At 41.1% G+C, this 21,460-nt stretch overlaps 1 protein-coding gene across 2 annotated transcripts in view; it reads right to left on the bottom strand.

Annotated features, from left to right (window-relative positions):
* Positions 1 to 16,291, bottom strand: part of LMBRD1 (LMBR1 domain containing 1) — a 245,666-nt gene extending 229,375 nt beyond the window's left edge. For both annotated transcript variants that reach the window (XM_075126513.1, XM_048846014.2), the window contains exons 1-3: positions 16,170 to 16,291; positions 14,597 to 14,773; positions 9,311 to 9,371 (exon numbers count right to left, since the gene is read on the bottom strand). In XM_075126513.1, coding sequence (XP_074982614.1) covers positions 9,311 to 9,371; positions 14,597 to 14,773; positions 16,170 to 16,244 — 313 coding nt within the window. In that variant the 5' untranslated portion in view covers positions 16,245 to 16,291. The remainder of the gene's footprint in view (positions 1 to 9,310; positions 9,372 to 14,596; positions 14,774 to 16,169) is intronic.
* Between the last annotated feature and the right edge of the window lie 5,169 nt (positions 16,292 to 21,460).

The raw sequence follows: 21,460 nt of genomic DNA on the forward strand, positions 1-21,460 counted from the left end.
CTGAGTTTTGGTCACGAGCTAAATATATCCCAACCTTTAGTAGCTGTCAAGTGGTTTCTCATCTGCTGAGCATTTGAAGGTTACAACCTCTTCAGGTGATAAATTTTGGCACAGATCTATGCTCTTGTAACCTCTAGACTGTGTTACTGGCATACATTTTAGCAGGGTATGATAGAATATACCTCTGTGTTCACATCCTACATGCTATTGTAATAATGTTTGTACAAAGTATGCCATGTGAGATTTAAAGACTCAATTTGCTGATCACTATTATCATGGCAAAATGTACATAGCAGCATTATATGTGAAGTTAAACAAACTGAGATTCCTCAGTTCCTCAGAGACAAAGAGCAAGCTGACACCTCAGCTAGGTGTAAACATGACTGATGCACCATTACCAGCTAAGTGGCCTTTCTTTGGCAGGAAAGGCAGGGCAGGGGCAAAAATGCTGTTTCTTTGCAAAGAAACAGCATGGAGTCTTCTTCCACACAGACTGCCTGTCACTTTCTCCCAGCTGGAAATGCTTCTCAAGGGGGGGCAGGGCTATAAAAAAGGGGGGCAGACACCACAAGACAGACACACCCCAGCCATTGCATTTGCTGCACCTGGAGAAACAAAGGAAGAAGCTGTCTGATTCTGGGGGAGGAGTCCTGACCTAAAGACTTTGGTTAGTAAGACTGCTGAAAGCATGTGATGAGAAAATTTTGATTTGAATCGGATATAGATTGTTAAGTTAGGCACTAAACATTTCTGACTTTTATACCTCATTACTTGTACTCACTTAAAAAAATCTTTGTAATTAATAATAAACCTGGGTGGATTTTTTTTAATCTAATCCAGTGTGTTTAAACTGAAGTGTATGAATAATTATTTAAAATAAGATGGCATATTATCCCATTAAAGGAATAACAAAATTAATATATTTGCACTGTCCAGGAGAGGGCTGGGTAGTACACAACATACATTTCTGGGGGGGAAATCCAGCACTGGGGGTGTGCTGGGGTCATCCTGCAGCATAACCAAGGCTAGTAAGAACCAAGGTGTGGCTGGCTGAAGCACACAGACATAGCTGGAGGCTGTTTATGAGCAGTCCAGATTGGAGGCTACAGTAGCAAGGCACTGTAAAGGGCACCCCAAGTTAGAGTGCAGGGTGACAGCTACTCAGCTTAACTTGTATCCCAGTAGGTCACACAGGGGCCTTCCTTTGAAAGGCCTCTTGTAATTTAGAGGTAATGCAAAACAGAGTCACTGAAGGGCCTTAAGTCACTGAACCATACTCCACTGCTTGTTACCATGTATTTTTGTTAATACTTTAACTACTGGACCAATATGGAGTTACTCCCTGTTGTCCCCACTTGGGGGCAAAGGTGTTTATATAATCTTGAGATTATATAGTGATCTAGTAGAGTAGGATCTTCTTGGAGACAGCATTGCAACTATAAAATGCTCTTTTCCAGGATATACATTGTAGTATGCCTATAACATCCTGGCAGGAGAACTTGAAGGTATATTTCCATTTTGGTTATTTGAGGAGAGTGCTGTTGTATATGATTCAAGGAAAGTGATTCTTTTCCCCTCATGAATTTTTAAAATTCTCTTTGCAAGCTTTTCCCAATTACTACTCATCCACGTTAAATTTGTATTATAGTAGGCACTGGAAGCCTTAAGGATTGCTTGGTTTTCCTTCCTCAGGAGGATATAAAGAGCCCATGGAGATCAATACATTAAGTTAACAAACATGAGATTAAAAGTGAGGAATTTCATTAATTTCACTCGTGTCTTTGCTCACAATTTCTTGCAAAGTCTCACAACCAGGCCTTCAAACCATGAATCACTCTTCATGAACAAGAATGAGGCGGTTATGCATCAGCAGCATTTGACTGTTGCATTAACATAGAACTTTGCTGTCATTGCACTGTTTACCAGACTTTATATGCATTGCATGTTATGACATACTTTCTAATTTGGAAGAAACTTCAAGTTTTTCATTTTGGAGCCTAGACCTTAAGTACCTGCTATTTTACAAGATGCATAAACTCATTTGTTAAATCATATTTCATGAAAATTTGCTGAAGAATGTTATGAGTCTTATGAAGGCTATTACATTTTCTTGTATTCAGAGCACACTATGACAATGGGCAAATGTGATTTGACCATCTATGTTTTTATACTACGTGCATATATTTTTGCTAGAAATTACCTAGAAGTTATATATTACTGTTGAATTCGGTATAGGCATTATATTCTTATCAATCCAACAAAATAGCAAAAGAAAAACAATACTGCTAATTCAATATGTAAATCTCTACCACCATCTGGAGGAAAAACTGTGGTATGGCATTAAAAATTTGTACATTAAATTGAGGTAGTATCAACTTTATTACACTTCAAAGCAGATAATACCTATAGGCTAATGCTATCATGTAGCAATGTTTGAAAAGGTAGCTCTAAGCCTCCATTTTCAGTAGTGCTGAACTTTCCCCAGAAATTAGCACTTAATCCGATGAAGTGAGCTGTAGCTCACGAAAGCTTATGCTCAAATAGATTTGTTAAGTGTCTGAGGTGCCACAAGTACTCCTTTTCTTTTCACTTAATGTTGTTTCTTATACTTATTCTTTGTGAGAAGACTTAGTTCTTCAAAACTACTAATAAATGAAAGTCTGTTATGCAGTTTGAAATCTCAACACTTAAAATTAAATATTTGTACAATCCTATGTGCTAGGTATTCTGTTAAATTCACAAAGTAGGGTTTTATATGCCATTATTGCAGTTCAATAGCTCTAGCTCTGAAGACTTTGGCATTCATGTGTGGTCAACAGGAATTTCTGCTTTGCTAAATCTGAAAAAATTGATCAATGAAACCAAGAGTAAAAACAGTATCCTACACAATATTGTTTCCTTGTGAAATTAAAGTGCACCCAATTTAATCACTGAAATTTGTAGGTCTACTATGTAGACTATCCAGTAAGATAACAACTGACAGATGAGAAAACACTATTTTTACAGTTTATTTAGAACAGCATTTCTCAAACTATGGGGCGGGCCTCCTAATGGAAGCACAAATGTGTGCTTTTTTTTGGGAGCTCTGGTGGTCAGCCCTGGGTGGCTGGGGCTCACGTAGAAGGGCCGTGCACACCCAGGAGGCAGGGATAAAGAGGACAGCTGGAGCCCCACCATCTGGGCTCAAGCTCTCCTTCCTCTCCCCCAACTCCACCAAGAGGCAGTCTGGGCTCCAGCTGTGAGCCCCGGGGTGGCAGCAGCGCAGAAGTAAGGGTGGCAATGGGGCACTAAGTCTGCCGTTAAGTGATAACAAATATCACTTTTCACATTGCCACATGTACTTCTTTGTTGCTACTAGCTCGGTTCTGCCTTCAGAGCTGGGTGCCTGGCCAGCAGCCGCTTCCGCTCTCTGCTCTACCTTCAGAGCTGGGTGGTGGTATACGTACAGGGGGGGGGTACTCCAGGAAGGGGGGGGCAATTAAATAAGTTTGAAAATCACTGATTTAGAGCATCCAACAGCTGTATACAATCAAATCATTTCTCCTGTTTAGCAAATCACTAATCTCTTCCTCAACATTGTGATATAGCATGTTGAGAGGGCAGCAGGAAAGAAGAGTGTTAGAAGGGAGCCTTATTCCCTGTAGAGGGAAGAAAGTTTGCCAGAGATTAATTAAAGCACCTGATAAACCCCCCCAGCTTCAATCAGAGAAGGGAAGGAGTTGAAGCAGAGTGGATTGGTGTTGGAGCAGAGAACAGTTTGGAGGGAAGCAGAGGAGAGTTTGGAGAAGTGCTGTGGTGGGCTAAGAAGACCAAGACCCTAGGTAAAGGGACACCTGGTTTGTGCAGAGGGAGGGCAGGAAGCCCCACAAGCTGAAGGGCAGGAGAGGGAAGTAGCCCAGAAGAAGGAAGGAACCGCTAGTTCAAGCGGTTTACCATTATCCCTAGGGCTCCTGGGCTGGGACCTGGAGTAGAGGGTGGGCCCGGGTCCCTCCCTCTCCACTCCCCTCCTCTAGGACACTAGTAGGGCAGCTAATACCCCAGTAGAGGTGAGAAATAGTGCCCTGAACCCTCCCCAAGAAGAGAAAGCGCGAGACCCATCAAAGTAGTGCTGGCAATTTGCCACAACATGTATTTGTCCAGAGAATTTAAGGAAAACAATGAAGATCACAAAAATTGGTAGGGGGACTAAGGCACAGCTACAGTACCTGAAATTATACTACTTTAATCTAACCAGGTCATGTCCAGGGCCTCCAGCCTTGATGATCAACTCCTCCCCCTCAGTGCCTCCTTCATGCCACATAATAGCTGTTTGGCAACATGCAGGGGCTGCTGGGAGGGGAGGGGAGGGGAGGAAGAGCAAGAGCGGGGACAGGGGGCAGAAAGAGGCAGAGAAAAGGAAGGACAGGGCCTGAGTGCTAAGTGGGGGTTGAGCACCCCCAGGGAAAACATTCTTAAATCAAAATTGGGAGTCCTCAGGTTGCTAAAGTTTGAGAACTGCTGCTCTTGACAATCCATCCTGCATGGATAGCCAAAGCTACCATCCTAATGGAATTTTTCAGGTAACTTTTGCTGAGCCCTACTGCCTTTGATTTCAACTGTGCATGTTCTAGAACTCGTTGGGAAATTTTCAACTACTTTTTTTTGTTGGAAGATGCCAATTGGTTAAAACCAAAACTTTGACAAGATTTCTCAGCTCCAGGAGGGAATTTCTAGTCAAAAAGCAAACAGCAAATATTCCAGTGGTTAGGGCACTCATCTGGGATGTGGGAGACCCACATTCAAGTCCCTGCTTTGAATCAGATAGGGCACTGGGCTATTGGCTAGTCTGTGCGTAATTTTTGTGAAAAGTTTCGGAAGGTCTGTTTCATCCCTGCGTGGAATAAAACCAAAATGCTAAAATTTTGTGCAGAACAGAGTTCTTGTTTTCCAGAATCTAATGGTAATATCAAAAAAGCAGTGACAACTTTCTTCCAAGCCACACAGTTTTCTTACAGTTTAAAAATAAAAAAAAGTTAATTTCATCTATTTATCTGACCTTCTACTTCCCGTATTTTTATCTATCACTGAAAATAATTCATAATACAACAACTCAAAAATATACATAGTTCACAGGAACAAGTCAAGTTCCTTCTTTTAAAACAAAAACCCTGAAGTTTTGTAACACATTAAGTTACATTCTCAAGTGGCCCATTACCATGATTATCTGGTGAATTCCTCAGATATTGGATTCAGTTTTTCAGATCACCTTAGAAGTACTGTGGAATTAGTCTACTAGAAATTCAGATCTAAAGAGAAGATTGTTAGTTTTAAACTGGAGATGAAGTCCACATAACTCGCCTAAGAAGAGGCATGCAATCAGTGACCTTGACGTATTAGTCTGCACCTATCGTTCTCCTAAACAGCAGTACCACCAAAATTTAGTACTAGAAATTTCAAACAGGCACTCAAAGGTAGACCTAGAATTGGAAGATTTGATAGCGGGTAGGTCTGTATCTGAGTGGAGCCAAGTTAGTGTCTTTATATTAGGGCTGTCAATCCGTTAATTCACATGATTAATCACAATTAATTTGAGTTAATTGCACTGTTAAACAATGGAATACCAATTGAAATATAAATTTTTGGATAGTTTTCTACATTTTCATATACATTGTATTCAGTTACAACACAGAATACAAAGTATATTTTTATTAAAAATATTTGCACTGTAAAAATGGCAAATAGTATTTTTCAATTCACCTCATACAAGTGCAATCTTTGCTGTGTAAGTACAACTTACAAATGTAGTAAATTTACATAACTGTACTCAAAAACAAAACCATGTAAAAACTTCAGAGCCTACAAGTCCACTCAATCCTACTTCTTGTTCAGCTAATTGCTAAGACAAACAAGTTCGTTTACATTTATAGGAGATAATGCTGCCTTCTTATTTACAATGCCACCAGAAAGGTATTTACTTGCCAGATGTACTAAAGATTCATATGCCCCTTCATGCTTTTGCCACCATTCCAGAGGACATGCTTCCTTGCTGATGTGTTAAATAAATTTGTGATTGAACTCCCTGGGGGAGAATTGTATTAACCCGGCTCTGTTTTACCTGCATTCTTCCATATTATAACAGTCTCAGATGATGATGACACAGCACATCTGCAGTGAAAGTCTTCTTAAAAGCACATTTGACAAAACACAAAGAAGGTACCAATGTAAGATTTCTAAAGACAGCTACAGCACTCGACCCACAGTTTAAGAATCTGAAGTGCCTTCCAAAATCTGAGAGGGAAGAGGTGTGGAGCATGCTTTCAGAAGTCTTAAAAAACCAACACTCCGATGCAGAAACTACATAACCCAAACCACCAAAAAAGAAAAAAAAAAAAAATCAACTTTCTGCTGGTGGCACCTGACTCAAATAATGAAAATGAACATGCATCCGCCTGCACTGCTTTGGATTGTTATCGAGCAGAACCAGTCATCAGCATGGATACATGTCCCCTGGAATGGTGGTTGAAACATGAAGGGACGTGAATCTTTAGTGCATATGGCACGTAAATATCTTGCGACACCAGCTACAACAGTGCCATGTGAATGCCTGTTCTCACTTTCAAGTGACACTGTAAACAAGAAGAGGGCACCATTATCTCTTGTAAATGTAAACAAACTGGTTTGTCTGAGCGATTGGCTGAACAAAAATAGGACTACGTGGACTTGCAGGCTCTAAAACTTTACACCGTTTTATTTTTGAACGCAGTATTTTTTGTACGCCAATCTAGATTTACAAGTTCAACTTTCATGATAGAGATTGCACTAAAGTACTTGTATTAGTATCTTTCAATTCACCTATTTCTTTTTTTTTTTTTTACAGTGCAAATACTTGTAAACAAAAATATAAAGTGAGCACTGTACACTTTGTATTCTGTGTTTTAATTGAAATATATTTGAAAATGAAGAAAACATCCAAAAAATTTAAATAAGTGATATTATTGTTTATTCATGCAATTAATCATGATTAATTTTTTTAATCGCTTGGCAGCCCTACTTTATTTTCCATCTATGGGTTTTGATAACTGTTAGCCCAGAGTATTTATTAAAGATCCACCTGGAGGGCTTTTCCCTAAAGGACACTGAATAGTTTCCAGTTAGTTGAAGAACTTTGTATTAAAAAACCAGACTCTAAATGACTAGAGCTCCTGTTACAGAGAATTAATAGACCAAAATGCAAGGATATGCAGTAAAGATATTTCCTCATATTCCTTTTTATTCCCTCAGGAATCAAAACCTATCACTGTTTTTGTAGAGAAAATATAATTCCTGAACCTGGTAGAAAGACACGCCCAAGAAAGCAAACTACAGATCAACCTTGACACTGGACCAGGAACAGACAGTAATGACAAAAACGCACAAAGTATGTAACCCAACCTGGGTGAGCCATACCCTTCTGCCACAAAAAGGTATCCAAGAAGTCTGTCTTTTTTGTATTTTATTAAACACAAGTAGCCATATTTGTATAGCTTATCAAAACAATAAAATATCACTGGATAGAACTGATAAGGAAAGCCCTAAGGAGTCAGATATATCTTTTATACAAAAAAGCCAGAAAGCACTATTTAGTCTGGTAAAGTATTCAAAGTTCTTATGTGGTATTCTGCATCAAGTTTATTTCTCAAGCGAAACCATCCGATATTTCTCATTTAGAGAAGCAGTATTGTTTTGAGGGGAACAAGAAGTTTATAAACCATGGCAAGAGAGGAAAGGAGTTCCCTTTCTTGGTGGGGATCTGAAGTTTTTTTTAACTAAACGTTGATTGCCGCTTTTGTAGCAGTACTATCAGTACAAGCCACAACAAAGACAGCTTTCTGATAAATCAGATTAATTCTATGACTGCAGCTTGAAATTACCCAAAAGTGGCATTTTCTGTGGCATCTTCATTGTAAAACAGGCCTCTTGTTGCAAAACATTAGTGAATGTTTGTACGTTAGTATGTATATAGTGACTTTCACATTTTGAAATATTGTTGCTTTCAGTCGTTAGGTTCCACTTTAATGCAAAGTGCGATTATACATTTACCAGGTATATTTGTACTAGTGTCATAGCCCAGCAGAAAGACTTACAAGTCAATGAAAATTTAGCACAATTCATTGCAACATATCTTCCAGAGTATTCTCTCCCGCAAAAGAAGAAATTCAGTCTTAAAATTAGTTTTAATATTGGTCTTTTAAAAAGTGACCACACACTTTGCCCAGACCACAGAAAACAAATCTGAGTTTCACTATTCTTTCACGTGTTTAGTCTTTAATATGTATTATTAATCCTTAAAATGTATTAAGCTACTGAACATATTCTCCTCCCAGCACATGATCATTTCATAGAGTCATAGGACTGGAAGGGACCTAGAGAGGCCTTCTAGTTCAGTCCCCTGCACTCATGGGGGGGGGGGGGGGCGCTAAGTATTATCTAAACCATCCCTGACAGGTGTTTGTTTCTTTGGTTTTGAATGGTGAGTTCAACACAATGCTATGATAGTTATTTTCACTAAAACTTTGTACTAGATAACATTATCCACTATTGCAATAAATAAATAATTTATAAAGGACAGATTGCAGAGATGGGTCCAACACTTTCTATAAAAAATTAGATTTTAAAAGCAACAGAAACCACATTTTAAAATAAGTTTAGATGTTGATCTAATATGGTTTTCTTGCTTTCATTTTGTTTAGGCTCATCACCCTTGTACTCCATTATATTCATTTATGGAAGCAGATACAGTCCTCAGGCACTGTCTGAACAGTGAATGGTCTTGCATACCATAGGCATTACAATATAAAAACAAAATTGCAGTGAGTTACGTACAGTAGAAAAACGTCACATTACCTTAATTGTAAGAAACCTTGACATACCATGCTAAAAAAGTGACAAGAGTAGGGCCAAAAAAAAATCTAAGGAACTCATTAATGTCTATCCTATGAATGTGTATTAACAATAGTCCACATTGTAGATTATAGGTCCATACGCCAAAACTCATTAGTCAAGTTTTAAGCACTGTCATTGGGACTGTGACCGGAACGATAAGCCCATATGCAGAAGCCCCCAAGATTGCACTTTAACAAGCAAACTTAAATTTTAGTTTACAAAAAGGGAAAAAGCCTACAAAAGCTTTGACTGTAGACAGAACTAAGGTTTATCTCAGCATGATTTTTCAGTTTAGTTATAGCCCCTTGAAAAGTAGCTTATAATACAAGATTTTAATTAGAAGGTATCAACACATGATCCAGTCACTGCAGAAAATCCTATTTTTAGAAGCTGTTTTAAAAATACTCACTGTAATATCCGTATAGTACTGTGTCCTCAATTTGTCTTGTGACATTAGTATCAGCCCACTCCTAGGAAGAATGAAGGGGGAAAATTACGTAACACTTATTTCACAAAAGCAACACTTTCAATCCATATAACTCATTTTCAAAATCCTAAATATTTTGCTATTGTCAACTGTATAAACTGGGAAGCATGAAATTTTGTTCTTGGTGGCTTACAGGAATTCAATCAGTTGAATTCTTATAGCTCTGGAAGAACAATTTGAACAGACTCAGACTTACAATTCTGAATACAAAAAGTATGGGCACGGTAAAAAGGCTGTGCAGTTACCATTCTGCATTACTGAGGCATTTATACAAGCCCCTAGTTATTAATATTTGCTTTGATCATTGAGTTACATAATATTCTTGCATGTAAATACCACATCTATTAGACACCACAGAACAACTGGACTCAATTAAACAAAATCAATATAAAAAGATACTTATGATTGAAAACTTGATATCAAATTATTATTGATAATTGATATTATTACCATATAAATATGACTATAAAAGGGTTCTATGGTACATACATGACAGATGTATAATGAGTCATTTTGCAGGAAATGCATATAAATAGACAGACCAACTGCACTGGCTACCTAATCTCCAATTTAAAAGGCAAATGGGAGAGTGGGGTTTACTATTTTTGTTGAATGTTCAGAAAAATATGTCCAAATATGTGGTAAGTCCTCTACATTTTAAAAACTTTCAAAATAAGACGCTGAATGTAGAAACTAGGTATCAGAACTGACTCAAAACCTGCTTAAGAAGCCCCAGTATGTTGACCATGTAGGCAGAGTAGGCTAACTTCTCACATTCCAGCTTGGTCTACCCTACACAGTTAGGTTGATGTAAGGCAGCTTACATAGCCCTAGTTATGTCAGTGTACACACTACAGTCTTATCCCACTGATGTAAGTGCCTCTCATGAAGGTGGAGGAGTTACGCAAGTGTAGTTAGGGCGAGGAGGTGTCTATTGACACTGCCTTACTTACCCTGGCTGTTGGTGGTCTTGTCCATTTCACAGCTCCATGCTGGAGCCGTGAAATTGACAAGAAATCCAGGCAACTAAAGCACAGCTCCTCCAGGTTCCCCACTCCTAGCTGGGCTGTCTGGAGACTCCCTGCTCAGGGAGCCAAGAAACCTGGGTGGCAGCTACCCCTGCACCTCCAGCTGGGAGCAGGGAGGCGAGAAGCCTGGGGAGCAGTTGGGCTCCCAACAGGGAGCTGTGTGGACCTGAGAGCCCCCACACTGCCCCTCTTCAGTCAGTGGAAGCACTCCTGGTGAGGACATGCACCACAGACAGAAGGAAGATAGTACGGACATCAGCCACCACAATAATTACTGTGGGGGCTATAAGTTAGCCAAACATATGTTGACTTAGGGCTATAGTGTAGACATGCCCTTAGACTCTTCCCTCACTCCTAAACATATGCATATGACCACTGCCTAACTGTGCATGTTACCAATAGTATTTCCTATTCAAGAAAGGCTAAGATACATTTAGAGATCCATGCCAGCGGCTAAGGCCTGGTCTACACAGGTTTTATATCTGTATAGATATTTGTTAGGGGTTGTGATTTTTTTCCATCACAATAGTTATACAGGTAGAACACCTAGTGTGGATCCAGTTATGACTATAAAGATGCCTTTTATTAACAGCTTTATTCCTCTTTCCTTAAGGAATAATATGTATTGGTATAAACACATTTATACCCATAAAACTACATCCATACTAGGGATTATACTGCTTTAACTACTACTAGTATAGGCAAAGTGGTACACCTTGTGTGTTTAGGCAAGCCCTAAGAAGATAGACCTAAGATGTCACCCACACATCTGGGAATAAAGATCAAGATCATCAACCCCTGCACAAAAACAATCAATGTTCCAAAAATTGAGTTTCAGTTAGGCTTGTTTATTAAATTTTGGTTTTCCTCAGTAAGGTTTTATCATTTACTGAGACCTTACACAGACTGTCTTCATGATTTTTTTTTTATAACCACTAACCTATAACATGAGTATTAGTCTCTCTAAGCAAAGATAGTCCCGACACCTATTTGTCAAATAGAAGCATCTATCCCACATTGTATACCTCTTATAAATCTTAAGGTTCACAGTAAGTAAAAACAAACTTCACATTAAGTTCATTATCTCACAATCATAACCAAGTTTGGGGAAGGATCCAATTACCACATGCCAGCCAATGACCCTTTATACTCTTACCCATTCTCCTCCCCAGATGCCAGAGAATAAGAACCTTTCACACATGCCAAAAAGCTTAACAGATATGGTTTCTGGCAGATCAAATAAGGAGAGCACATTCCTGAGTTAAGTGCTTCTCATGGAGGTAATAAAATGGGGAGTTTAGTGTGGAAAAAATCCTAACATGCCCAACCAATGCTAGAGTAGCAGTTTCTAAGCATCATGGCAGAGGTAAGATTTTGGGACTGATTATATAAAGAGAATAAGAAAGTACTTAATTTTGACAGAAAAGTTCTCATGCAGAGTTTGCTTTTTTTAAATAGCACGTATTAAAAATGAATGCACTCCTTTTAATTATGTGTTCTTATTGGAAATGAAGAGTTTAAGTTAAACATTTGGTCACAGTGAAGCACTTCTTTGCTCTCATGAAAGTCTTAAAAGATGATATGAAAAGGTCTTGTCAAAAGTAATGCAAACATATGTCAAAAGAAAATATGAAATAAGGTCACAATAGCCAGCCCCAGATCAGCCTGCAATTTTAGCCATCAGTTAACAGTATTCAAAAATCCTGAAGGGGAGGTAACCAGGAATTAAGATGACAGCAACAGAATAATATGACACTGTTAGAAAGATATTCCAGTTTGGCATCTACGTTCTACCAGATAACCTCCATATGTAATAGCTGAGTTCTCTGCTAAACGAGAGCAACAGGGAGGATAGCAGCAACTTGAGGTGTACCAATAACAGCTGGAGGCAATAAAAAAAGTTTGCTTTGTCAATTTTTAATTGTTTTTAAAATGCAAGTTATGTACAGGAACAAAGGTATATTCTATAGGGAAGATTACATGTACAGTACAATGCAAGTTATTAGTAATTAAAAATTGTGTATTTCCATTTCCTTTAAAATCCCATTGTCCTGTGATAAAGTAATACAATTTACCAGTCCCTCTTCCATTTACAAAGAATGTTTTCGTGAAGAAAAAAAGCAGCTAAAAGTTATACTTGGATTTTAAGAAATTGTCAGTCATTTAACATTCCCTTCACCCAGCTACTTATCCCATTGTCTATTAATGCCAGAATCTCTTAACTTTCAAGACACAGCGAAAAGGTTCATTTATTCAAGATGGAACCATTTCCACTCCCATTGGCTTCTATGGCAAAACAGGCAGCAACTTCAAACCAAAGCAGGTTGAGGCTATAAAGGCTTTTGTTTTAGGGGATGGTGCAAATCTAGTTTTGGTATAGTTAACATGTTTGGGGTGGGGGTAATACATATCAAACTAAACGTATTTTTATAAACATAAAAAGCTTTTTATTTTTGGAATGCAGATGGTTTGGGATCAAGGGATATTGAACTAAATCCATATCCATAATACCTATTTCCTCAAACTACCAAAATTGCAAAGGAGTATTATGAAGACAAGGTATTGGACACAGAAAAATACCAACTAGTTTTTCTAAACCAAAAATTATGGAAAACTGAGGACATGACATGGGATAGCTTATGAGCTACCAATTCCAGGAAAAAAAAAGCCAGTTTTACAATAAAATGATCTTAAAGAGCAACACTGGGGTCAGAAACACCTTCAACTGGTTTAAGTTTTATTCCAGAATTACTTGCATTTTATATGAAAATCTGATTTTCATATAATCAAGCCATAATTTCAGATGCTATAACTGTATTAAGGCCACATTTTTACATGTTTTGTTCTAGACTTTTGAAGATTAATAGTTAGTTAGAAATAGGATGATGGGTAGCGAGGCAAGGAGAATCTAAGGAAGCATTTTCCCTTCTCAAGATAAGGGCTACAAGAACATGTCTGAAGGAAGAAGCAAAGCAGAAGAAAACTGTTTTGTCTATTCTTTATTAGAATCCATATGCACAAAGGTGGAAGATTTTTCACACTGGGAGAACCTTAACTGAAAATTTTCATGTCCTTTTAAATTCTCAACAGTATACATTTTTTGTGCGGATAAGTTACTTGATTCACTAAAGAAACAGTAGCATGGATGCAAGTTGTCCACCCTGTAAATGTGTGGAGCATCTGACTTAACCTTTGAAGTGATTAAACATAACACTCATATGAATGTATGCAAGAGCGTGTGTTTTGAGATTAAAAAGAAATGGTAGACAAATATGGCAGTGTACAAAAGCAAACTTTGTAGCAGGGGGGAAATTATTTAAGTCATAATATAAACTGGCACTTTAAATTACTAAATCAGCAAGCAAGAGACCATGATTTAAATAACTGATTTTAACCATGTTTTTATTCGTATCATTTGGTTATTTTCCTAAGAACTGGTTGATAACCATTAAAACATGTTGATTTCCTAAATGTGTGCGGCTGTAGTGCCATAAGGAAGACTTTTCTTCCATCAATAGGAGTTTCTGTTGAGGTAGTTAATTCATCTCTCAGAGAGACCATAGCTAGGTCAACAGAAGAATTCTTCCATCAACCTAACCACGTTTATACCAAGGGTTAGTTCAAACTAACGACAATGCTCACGGAGCAAAGTTTTTCACAGACCTGAAAGAGGTAACAAAGTCGATCTAATTTTTAAGTGTAGAGCAGGACTTCGACTGAGAGCTCATTCAGACATATACATATTGTTCTGTTCTTCGGGTATATTTATAATACAATACAAAAATATAAATTTTATAGTATGAACTACAGAAAATATTTAGGAGTCTCTCATCATTTCTATTTATGCAGTGTTAAATGAATAAACCCTCCAGCACCTAAACAAGACTATTCTCGTGTAGGTTATAAAAGTTGGTAATATTAATATTTTAATGAGAGAATAGCAGGTTTACATTACAAAGTTATGAGGATGGAATCTATTTTAGAAGTAAATGACATTAGTTTGCAATGCTAGTGTTCTTCTTCCAAGACAAAAATTCCAGCAATGTAATAAGACACTAAAATATGATTTAGTTTGATAACTCAGAATGAAGAGATAACAAAAAGGGAGAGGGAAGACATATGGTAAAGCAATTTTGGCAACATATATTTTACTGAATGCCAATATCTAAGTAGTTCATACCTTAAATGTGCCATTTTGATTTTTCATATATGAAACCAGAAAAATGTCCACTGGCAGAAGTGCTGATGTGATAAGTGCAATTGCCAGTGCAAAAATAGCTGTTATGGTAGAAATTACTTCACTTTCTCGTCGACTCTGGTACTTGCGCACATAAACCCAGGAGAAAGCCAGAATAGCCTGAAATAAGAAAAGATAGATACCATATCACAGCACAGCAGAAGAATATCAGAAATATCACTCAGGTTAAACTGTATTTCTATTCTATAGAGATACTTAAACTGCTCTCATCACCATGACATCAGAGCATCTTCTGGCTGTACATTAAACATTACTAACATCTGCTAGGGGTAGGATTACCACCTTTGAAATGCAAAAATCACATCACGTACCCCACAAGACAAGCCCAATGCAACCCCAAGCACAACAACTCAACAGCCCCCCTTCAACAGCCACTTATAGCATTTAGAGAAAAAACACATAAGAAAGATTGATAACATCACACGCCTCACTCTTGCATGGCTCAAACCCTCTCTCTCTCTCACACACAGTGGGCAAACAGCTGCTGGATTTTCAATAGCTTTGATCTATTATGACTTAAAATGCACAAGTGGGAACACTGCAGCATCTTTAGCTGGACAGAAAAACTTTTAACATTAGATATCCCAGTGTACCGTGATAATAATGCTAATCTTTAGACCCATGCAAAAAAAACCCTTGCAGATTAAATTATTTTTCTGGCAACTGACAAATCCATAAAAATACCAGCCAGACCAGTGAACTGCTAGCCCACACCATGGGTAGTTTGTTCTCTCTCCGCCAAAAGAGGATAGTCCACTACAGCTGCTACCATTTGCTGCATTAGTTCAAGTGGCAAAGGCCTGTACTGAGAATCTAAAAACCCAGATCCTGCCGATGACCCAAACTGATGGCCACTATGGCTCCAGTTTCTCTCTCTCTTTTTCTTTTTTAAAGATATGAAATTACACCCAAGAGGACCAGCAATAAGACTGCAAAGTCAGGCATTTGGAAGTTAGGACTTGCGGGAATCAGGGCTACTGTGAAACCTCAGTTCAGTGCTTTAGGGTACAGTCTGCAATTACGTGGCCATATGCGGCTTTACCACAGGACCCCTGCACAGCCTGTCTCTGCTAGCTACCCCAGAGGAGCCAGACACCCCATGGACGGGTGTGCGGAAGCACAGCCGGTAGCTCCAGACCCCAAGGAGAAGGGGATGGGCGGAGAGCTCTGGAACCCGCCTCAGCGGGGAAGGAAGCGTGAGGGCCAGTCAGTTAACCCCAGAGAGAGCAAGGAGGGAAAGGCCCGCGGGAGCCCGTTACCCCGGACACTAGGGGGCGTGGTTGAGAAGCACGTGCAGCCAAGGTCCATAAGAGGGCGGGGGTGGGGAGCGCTCGTCACCCCGGGCACCAAGCACCCGGGGAGGGGGCACCGTGTGGTAACCCGTTATCCCCAAGGACTATAGGGGAGCTAAGAGCCTGCGGCCTCACAGAGCCTAGGGCGGCCAGTCCAGGAAAGGGGAAGAAGCTCCAGCGGAGCCGCGCTGCCCCCCTCCTACCAGCAGCGAGAGGCCGAAAAGGCACCAGCCCGTAAGCAGCTCCGAAGAGGCCGCCGCCATCTTCACTTCCGGCATCAGCGGCAGCGTCACCCCCTTGCCCGGGGAGGAGCTATTTAAAGGGGCGGGACCTGCTTGGTTACTATGGAAACCGCTAAACAACCTCCCGGCGCACAAACGTAGCGCTCCTAGTGGCGGGAGTTGTTCGTAGCTAAGCCAGCAGCCAATGGAGAGGGGGCGGCGCTCCGGCCGCGCGCTCTTCGGCTGGGGGAGGTGGAAGCTATTGTGTCTTTGGCTGATCCCCGCCGCCCAGCGACCCCCCGTCCCCGTCAGCGGGTTTGGTTCAGTTCAGACTGAAGCCACTTGTTTCTGAAATTTTTCATTTGTCAGAGCTGACGGAATGTCATGAGAAATTTCAGGCAGGATGAACTGGCGTTTTCCAATGAAACTGGCTTTCAGCGGGGCAAAACCCAAACCACACCAAGCCTGCGACCGTCCCGAAAGAATCCACGCCTCTCCGCTCACAATATACCTCTCTCCTCGGGCTACCTTCTCCTGGGGCTGGGGCTCACCTAGGCACGGCCTAGGCAGACGTGATTTTGTGCTGTTGTATGGGAAGGTTTGGACACAGATTTCAAGAGGCGACTTCGAGGTAGGGGTGAGAGTTGCCACCGTCACCCTAACAGCCCCTTTAGACAAACTAGCAAAGGGCACATACACACACTGCTGTCAGAATACTTAGCCAAACGCTGTCTTCTAAGATAACATAAAAATTGAAAACTAGTCATGAATATCCTTGGGTAGGGTACGTGTGGGTTGTGTATGAAGAATTATGGATGTGTGCGAGAAATATGTTTTGGAGGCAGTGGAATCACAAATATGTGCTCAACAAAGGAATGTTCTTTTACCTGTGTCTCACATGCAGACTGAGCAAAGTGAGCCCAGAGACAATGGAAGTTCATTTATATCTTCCAACCAGAGAAGCAAATTACTCCTGAGGGTATTCTGCGCCAAAAAATAAAAATTCTGCAAACAATATTTAAAAATTCTGCAAATTTTATTTGTCAAATAAATGTGGAGGCCCCAGCATGGCAGTGGGGAGCACAGGCCACTGGCTGCACAGAGATGGGAGATCACTGTGCAGCTACCCCCGCGGGACACGAACTCAGCAGTGAGGCTGCACCCAACCCTGACAGAGCTCAGGGTCTGGGCCTGCCCCAGAAACACCCCAGGGTCCTGCCCCTCAGTGCCAGGTGTAGGCAGGAAGGCTCAGCAAGGCAGGATCCAAGTGTGGAGGAGCTTATTGTGAGGGGATCCAGATGTGGGTTGAGAGGGTTCTATGTGGGGTAATCTGCATGCAGACAGCTCAGTGGAAGATCCAGGTGCGGGGGGAGTCTGGATGCACAGGGTTTTGTTGGGGGGTTCTGAGTGCAACTGTAATGGGACTCTGCAGGAGGGTCCAGGTGAAGGTGGTTGGGGCTCAGCGGGGTGAGGGGTTGTTTGGATGGGGGGAGGTTCAGTGGGGACTCCAGATGCTGGGGAAGTGGGGCTCAGTGGGGTGGGGATCCAGGTGCAGCTGGTTGGGGCTCAGTGGGATGGGGATTAGGGTGCAGGTGGCTTGTTAAGGTGGTCAAGGCATAGGGGGAATGGGGCTCATTAAGGAGGGGGGCTTTGAGTGCAGGGGGGTGAGGTTCAGTGGGAGGGTCTGAGTATGAGGGGGTCTGGATGCATGGGGGTTGGGCAGATCGGGGAGCAGCTCCCTATATAGGGATCCCTCCTCCTGCAGCTGAGTGATGCGTGCTGGAAGCGGGTGGGGGGAGTTTGCAGAGCTTTCTGCAGCTGGGGAAGAAATCTAGGAGTATACAGCACCGGATCCCATGCAACGGAAAAGAAAGTCCCGTCCTCCCTAGCCCATCCGGGACAAGGATCTGAGCCTGGTGCAGGATAGGAGCCACCAGTTAGGTCTTCCCCAGTCCCACCTCCTGCCCCACAGTGATTTACCTCTCTGTTGACTGCCCTGGGCACCCGAAACATACTGCTGGGAAGGGTCGCATGACTGCTCTTGTGGCTTTCTTTTGCGTCCCCATCAGAAAGTCATTTTTCTGCAGGGAAGCAAAGAAATCTGCTGGGGTCATAAATTCTGCATATACACAGGGCATAGAATTCCACCAGGAGTAGCCAATTGACCAGAGTAGGAGGGAGACACCATAGCATCAGTACAACCAGGAGGGGAGAAAAACTTTATCTGGCAATACACGTCAAATGTTCACTGGATTATAAAAGAAAGGGAGAGGATCTCTTACCTATCCATCATTTAGGGGACACAGGGAACAGCCATTTCTGAGTTTAGGAACAGTGGATCCTCTTAGCCTGAAGGGCAGGAGCTGTTGATACTTTCCCATAAGTGACAAACTGTTTTAGGCACATAGCTTGCTAGGATTAAGTTCTCAGCACTAGAACTTTATATATATCCACACCAGCATCCGAGAGCAGCAGTTCTCAAGTGGGAGTCCGCAGCCTCCCCGGTTTCAGGGGGTCCGCAAGGCACTGCGTGGCTGAAGCCCTGAGCCCCAGCACCCTCCACAGGGCTGAAGCCTCGAGCCCTGAGCCTGGTGCCCCGGCAGGGCTAAAGCTCGGAGTCCTGGCGCCACCAAGGGGGCCGTGGACCCCCAGTTGAGAACCGTTGCTCTAAAGCTCTGCAAGGATACAAAAATTTGAATCTGCATCCAATCCACAAGGATGGTAAACAATACGATCGCATCCATGGATGCAGATATCTGCGGATATAAAGGATTTGCAGGGCTTTACCTACAAACTCCATCACAGTGTATTATTTTTGTTTTGTCTGCCTTTGTCCAGCCTTTTTCATTTTACTCTTGCCTGGTATCACTTAAATCTGTGTTCTTTATTAAAACATCTATTCTTGTTTTATTACAAAACCATCTCAGTGCTATTATGTTGTTGAGGTAGGAGCCCTCTGCCAAATTAACAGCTTGGTGTGTCCTCTGTCTCTTTGTAGGCAGCAAATTTTATAATTTCGCTGAAGAACTGGGCACTGCAAGGAAAGGTCTCTGCGGAACTCGGGTTCACTGGTTGTTACCTGCAAGGCAAGGTTTTGACTGGCAGAGTCTTGAGGAGCTTGCTGGCAAGGCAGACAAATTGGAGTGGCATGGTGCAGACATAGAGATTAACAGCAGCTGAGGCCCAGGGGTAACACTGTTGCCGTACAGTTCTGGGTTCCCTGAGGGAAGTGTCACAGATACAAGATGGTTTTACTTGGGAGAGTGGAGTAAAGGGGGAAGTACTGAAGGAAGGTTTGGGTCAAAATGAAGGAAGCACCAAACGGATGGGGGAGAAGATGCAACAGAGGGTTGGTTAGGGAGTGGGTAGGGATGTGATCCTGGAGTGTTTTGGACAGGGAAAAAGTGAAATGGGGAGGTTTGGACATAAGAAGGGGAGAAATAAAGCAGATGTTGGGCTAGTGGAGTGAGAGGGGGTGAGATTAGGAGTGGAGAAAGAGGAGGTGATTCAAAAAGGTTTTGGCATATGGGAGGGGGTTAGGGTGGCTATTGGTGCAGTTTTGAACTTCTCTTCATTTTTATATTCATGCAACTCTTCAATGACTGTCAACTATTAAGCAGGAGCTTAAAGCTTTTATGTATCTGTATTATACTGTATTGTGTTACAGTCTATATTCCTCAGAGCAGAGACTTTCTTCTTCTAAACAGCACTGAGCACACTGTTATCCAATAAGTAAATAATAGCAAACAGGAATAGAGTTGGCCCATCTGAAGAAGTACTAAACTATGCCATTCCTTCCTAACAGTGTAGTCTGAGAAAACCTTGTGGGACTGCCACTAAAACATACAAGCATCAGATTCCAGTCCTAGCAGAGTATACAGACATCATTTCCATATCTGGCAGCCCTCTAGCTTTGGGTTGGTGAATTTAGTACTTTAGCTGCAAGGTATATTCGTATGTCTATTAAACCATTCATTTTAGAAACTTCTGAAAACCCATCAATTCTGCAAAGCTATCTACAACATTAGTGACTAGAACACTCCCCTGTGCTCACCTTCACAGCACTTGTTCACACTGTTTGCATCATTTTATTGCCAGTGCTTAGAGTCAAGTGAATTGCACAGGGATGAAGACCTGACCCAACAAAAGGAGAGAGCTGTGGGGTGATGATTCCTGGTGAAGGGGCATATTAACAACAATTTCCACTTGCCTTATCCAGACACAGGGAGGACAAATGGAGCAAAGGAGAAAAGAAAAGAAAAGACATAAAATAGGGAAAAAGAAAAGGAAAATAGAGAAATAATGGGTAGCTGAAAAGAAAGGAGCTAAACAACATGAAGAAGACAAACTGAAAGATAACAGGATAAAGGGAGAAGAGAAATCATGCGTTAAGAAGTACTTATAGACAAGATGAGAGGAACAAAAGAACTAGGATGGTGGAGGGAAAAGAAGAGAAAATTAGGAGGAAAAAATCCCCCAGAAAACAGGTGGAAGAGAAAAACAAGAAAAAAGTCAAAATGAAAGAAACAATATAAGAAGCATTAATTAAGCCAATTCATACATTCCGAAGTGTAGGAGCTTTGTGGGATAAGAGAGGCTCAAGCACCTGAGAAAGAAGAATGTAATGACACTTTGGTTTCTGCTTTAGAAAAAATGTCCTGGGAAGAGTGCCCTGGACTTAAACCATAAGGAGTCATCTTTGGTCACAAGATGCCAGTGTGTAAGTATCTTCTTCCCATAACTCAAATTCTTTGCCTGAACAAAATAACTAGTAAGAAATGAAAGAGGAGACCATGGGTTCAATTCCCAATAGCAAAATATATCCAGTAACTGATTCCTTTAGACATATATAAAAAGCAGATTGTTGATTTAACATCTCCAAAACATTCACCTCCATACAGCTGTAAGTTTTTGTATGTCTGCTAAAAGTGCATTAATGTAGTCAATATTAGTAAGGCCTATAACTGAAAATCAAAATTCTGTGATAAACAGTCAGATTCTGCAGCAGGCAACTGTATGTACATCATTTTGGAAGACAAACCAACAAATACAAAGTTGCCACTCACACCCACTTCTGTATCTCAGTTGCTTATCTCATCCCTGTATACCGTTCCTGTTGTACTTCTCCAGCAAGGAAGCACCATTCTTACAAATCTGCTGTTGCTCTGCCTTTGCCTACTAGTTTCTGGATTTGTTGGAGGCAAAGCAGAAACACAGTCCATATGGAGACTATGCAGAGGAGGGAGGGGGGTGGGTGGGCATGCAGGTATAGT

This window comes from Caretta caretta, chromosome 3, assembly GCF_965140235.1.
Source record: "Caretta caretta isolate rCarCar2 chromosome 3, rCarCar1.hap1, whole genome shotgun sequence".
NCBI classification, from domain to species: domain Eukaryota; kingdom Metazoa; phylum Chordata; order Testudines; family Cheloniidae; genus Caretta; species Caretta caretta.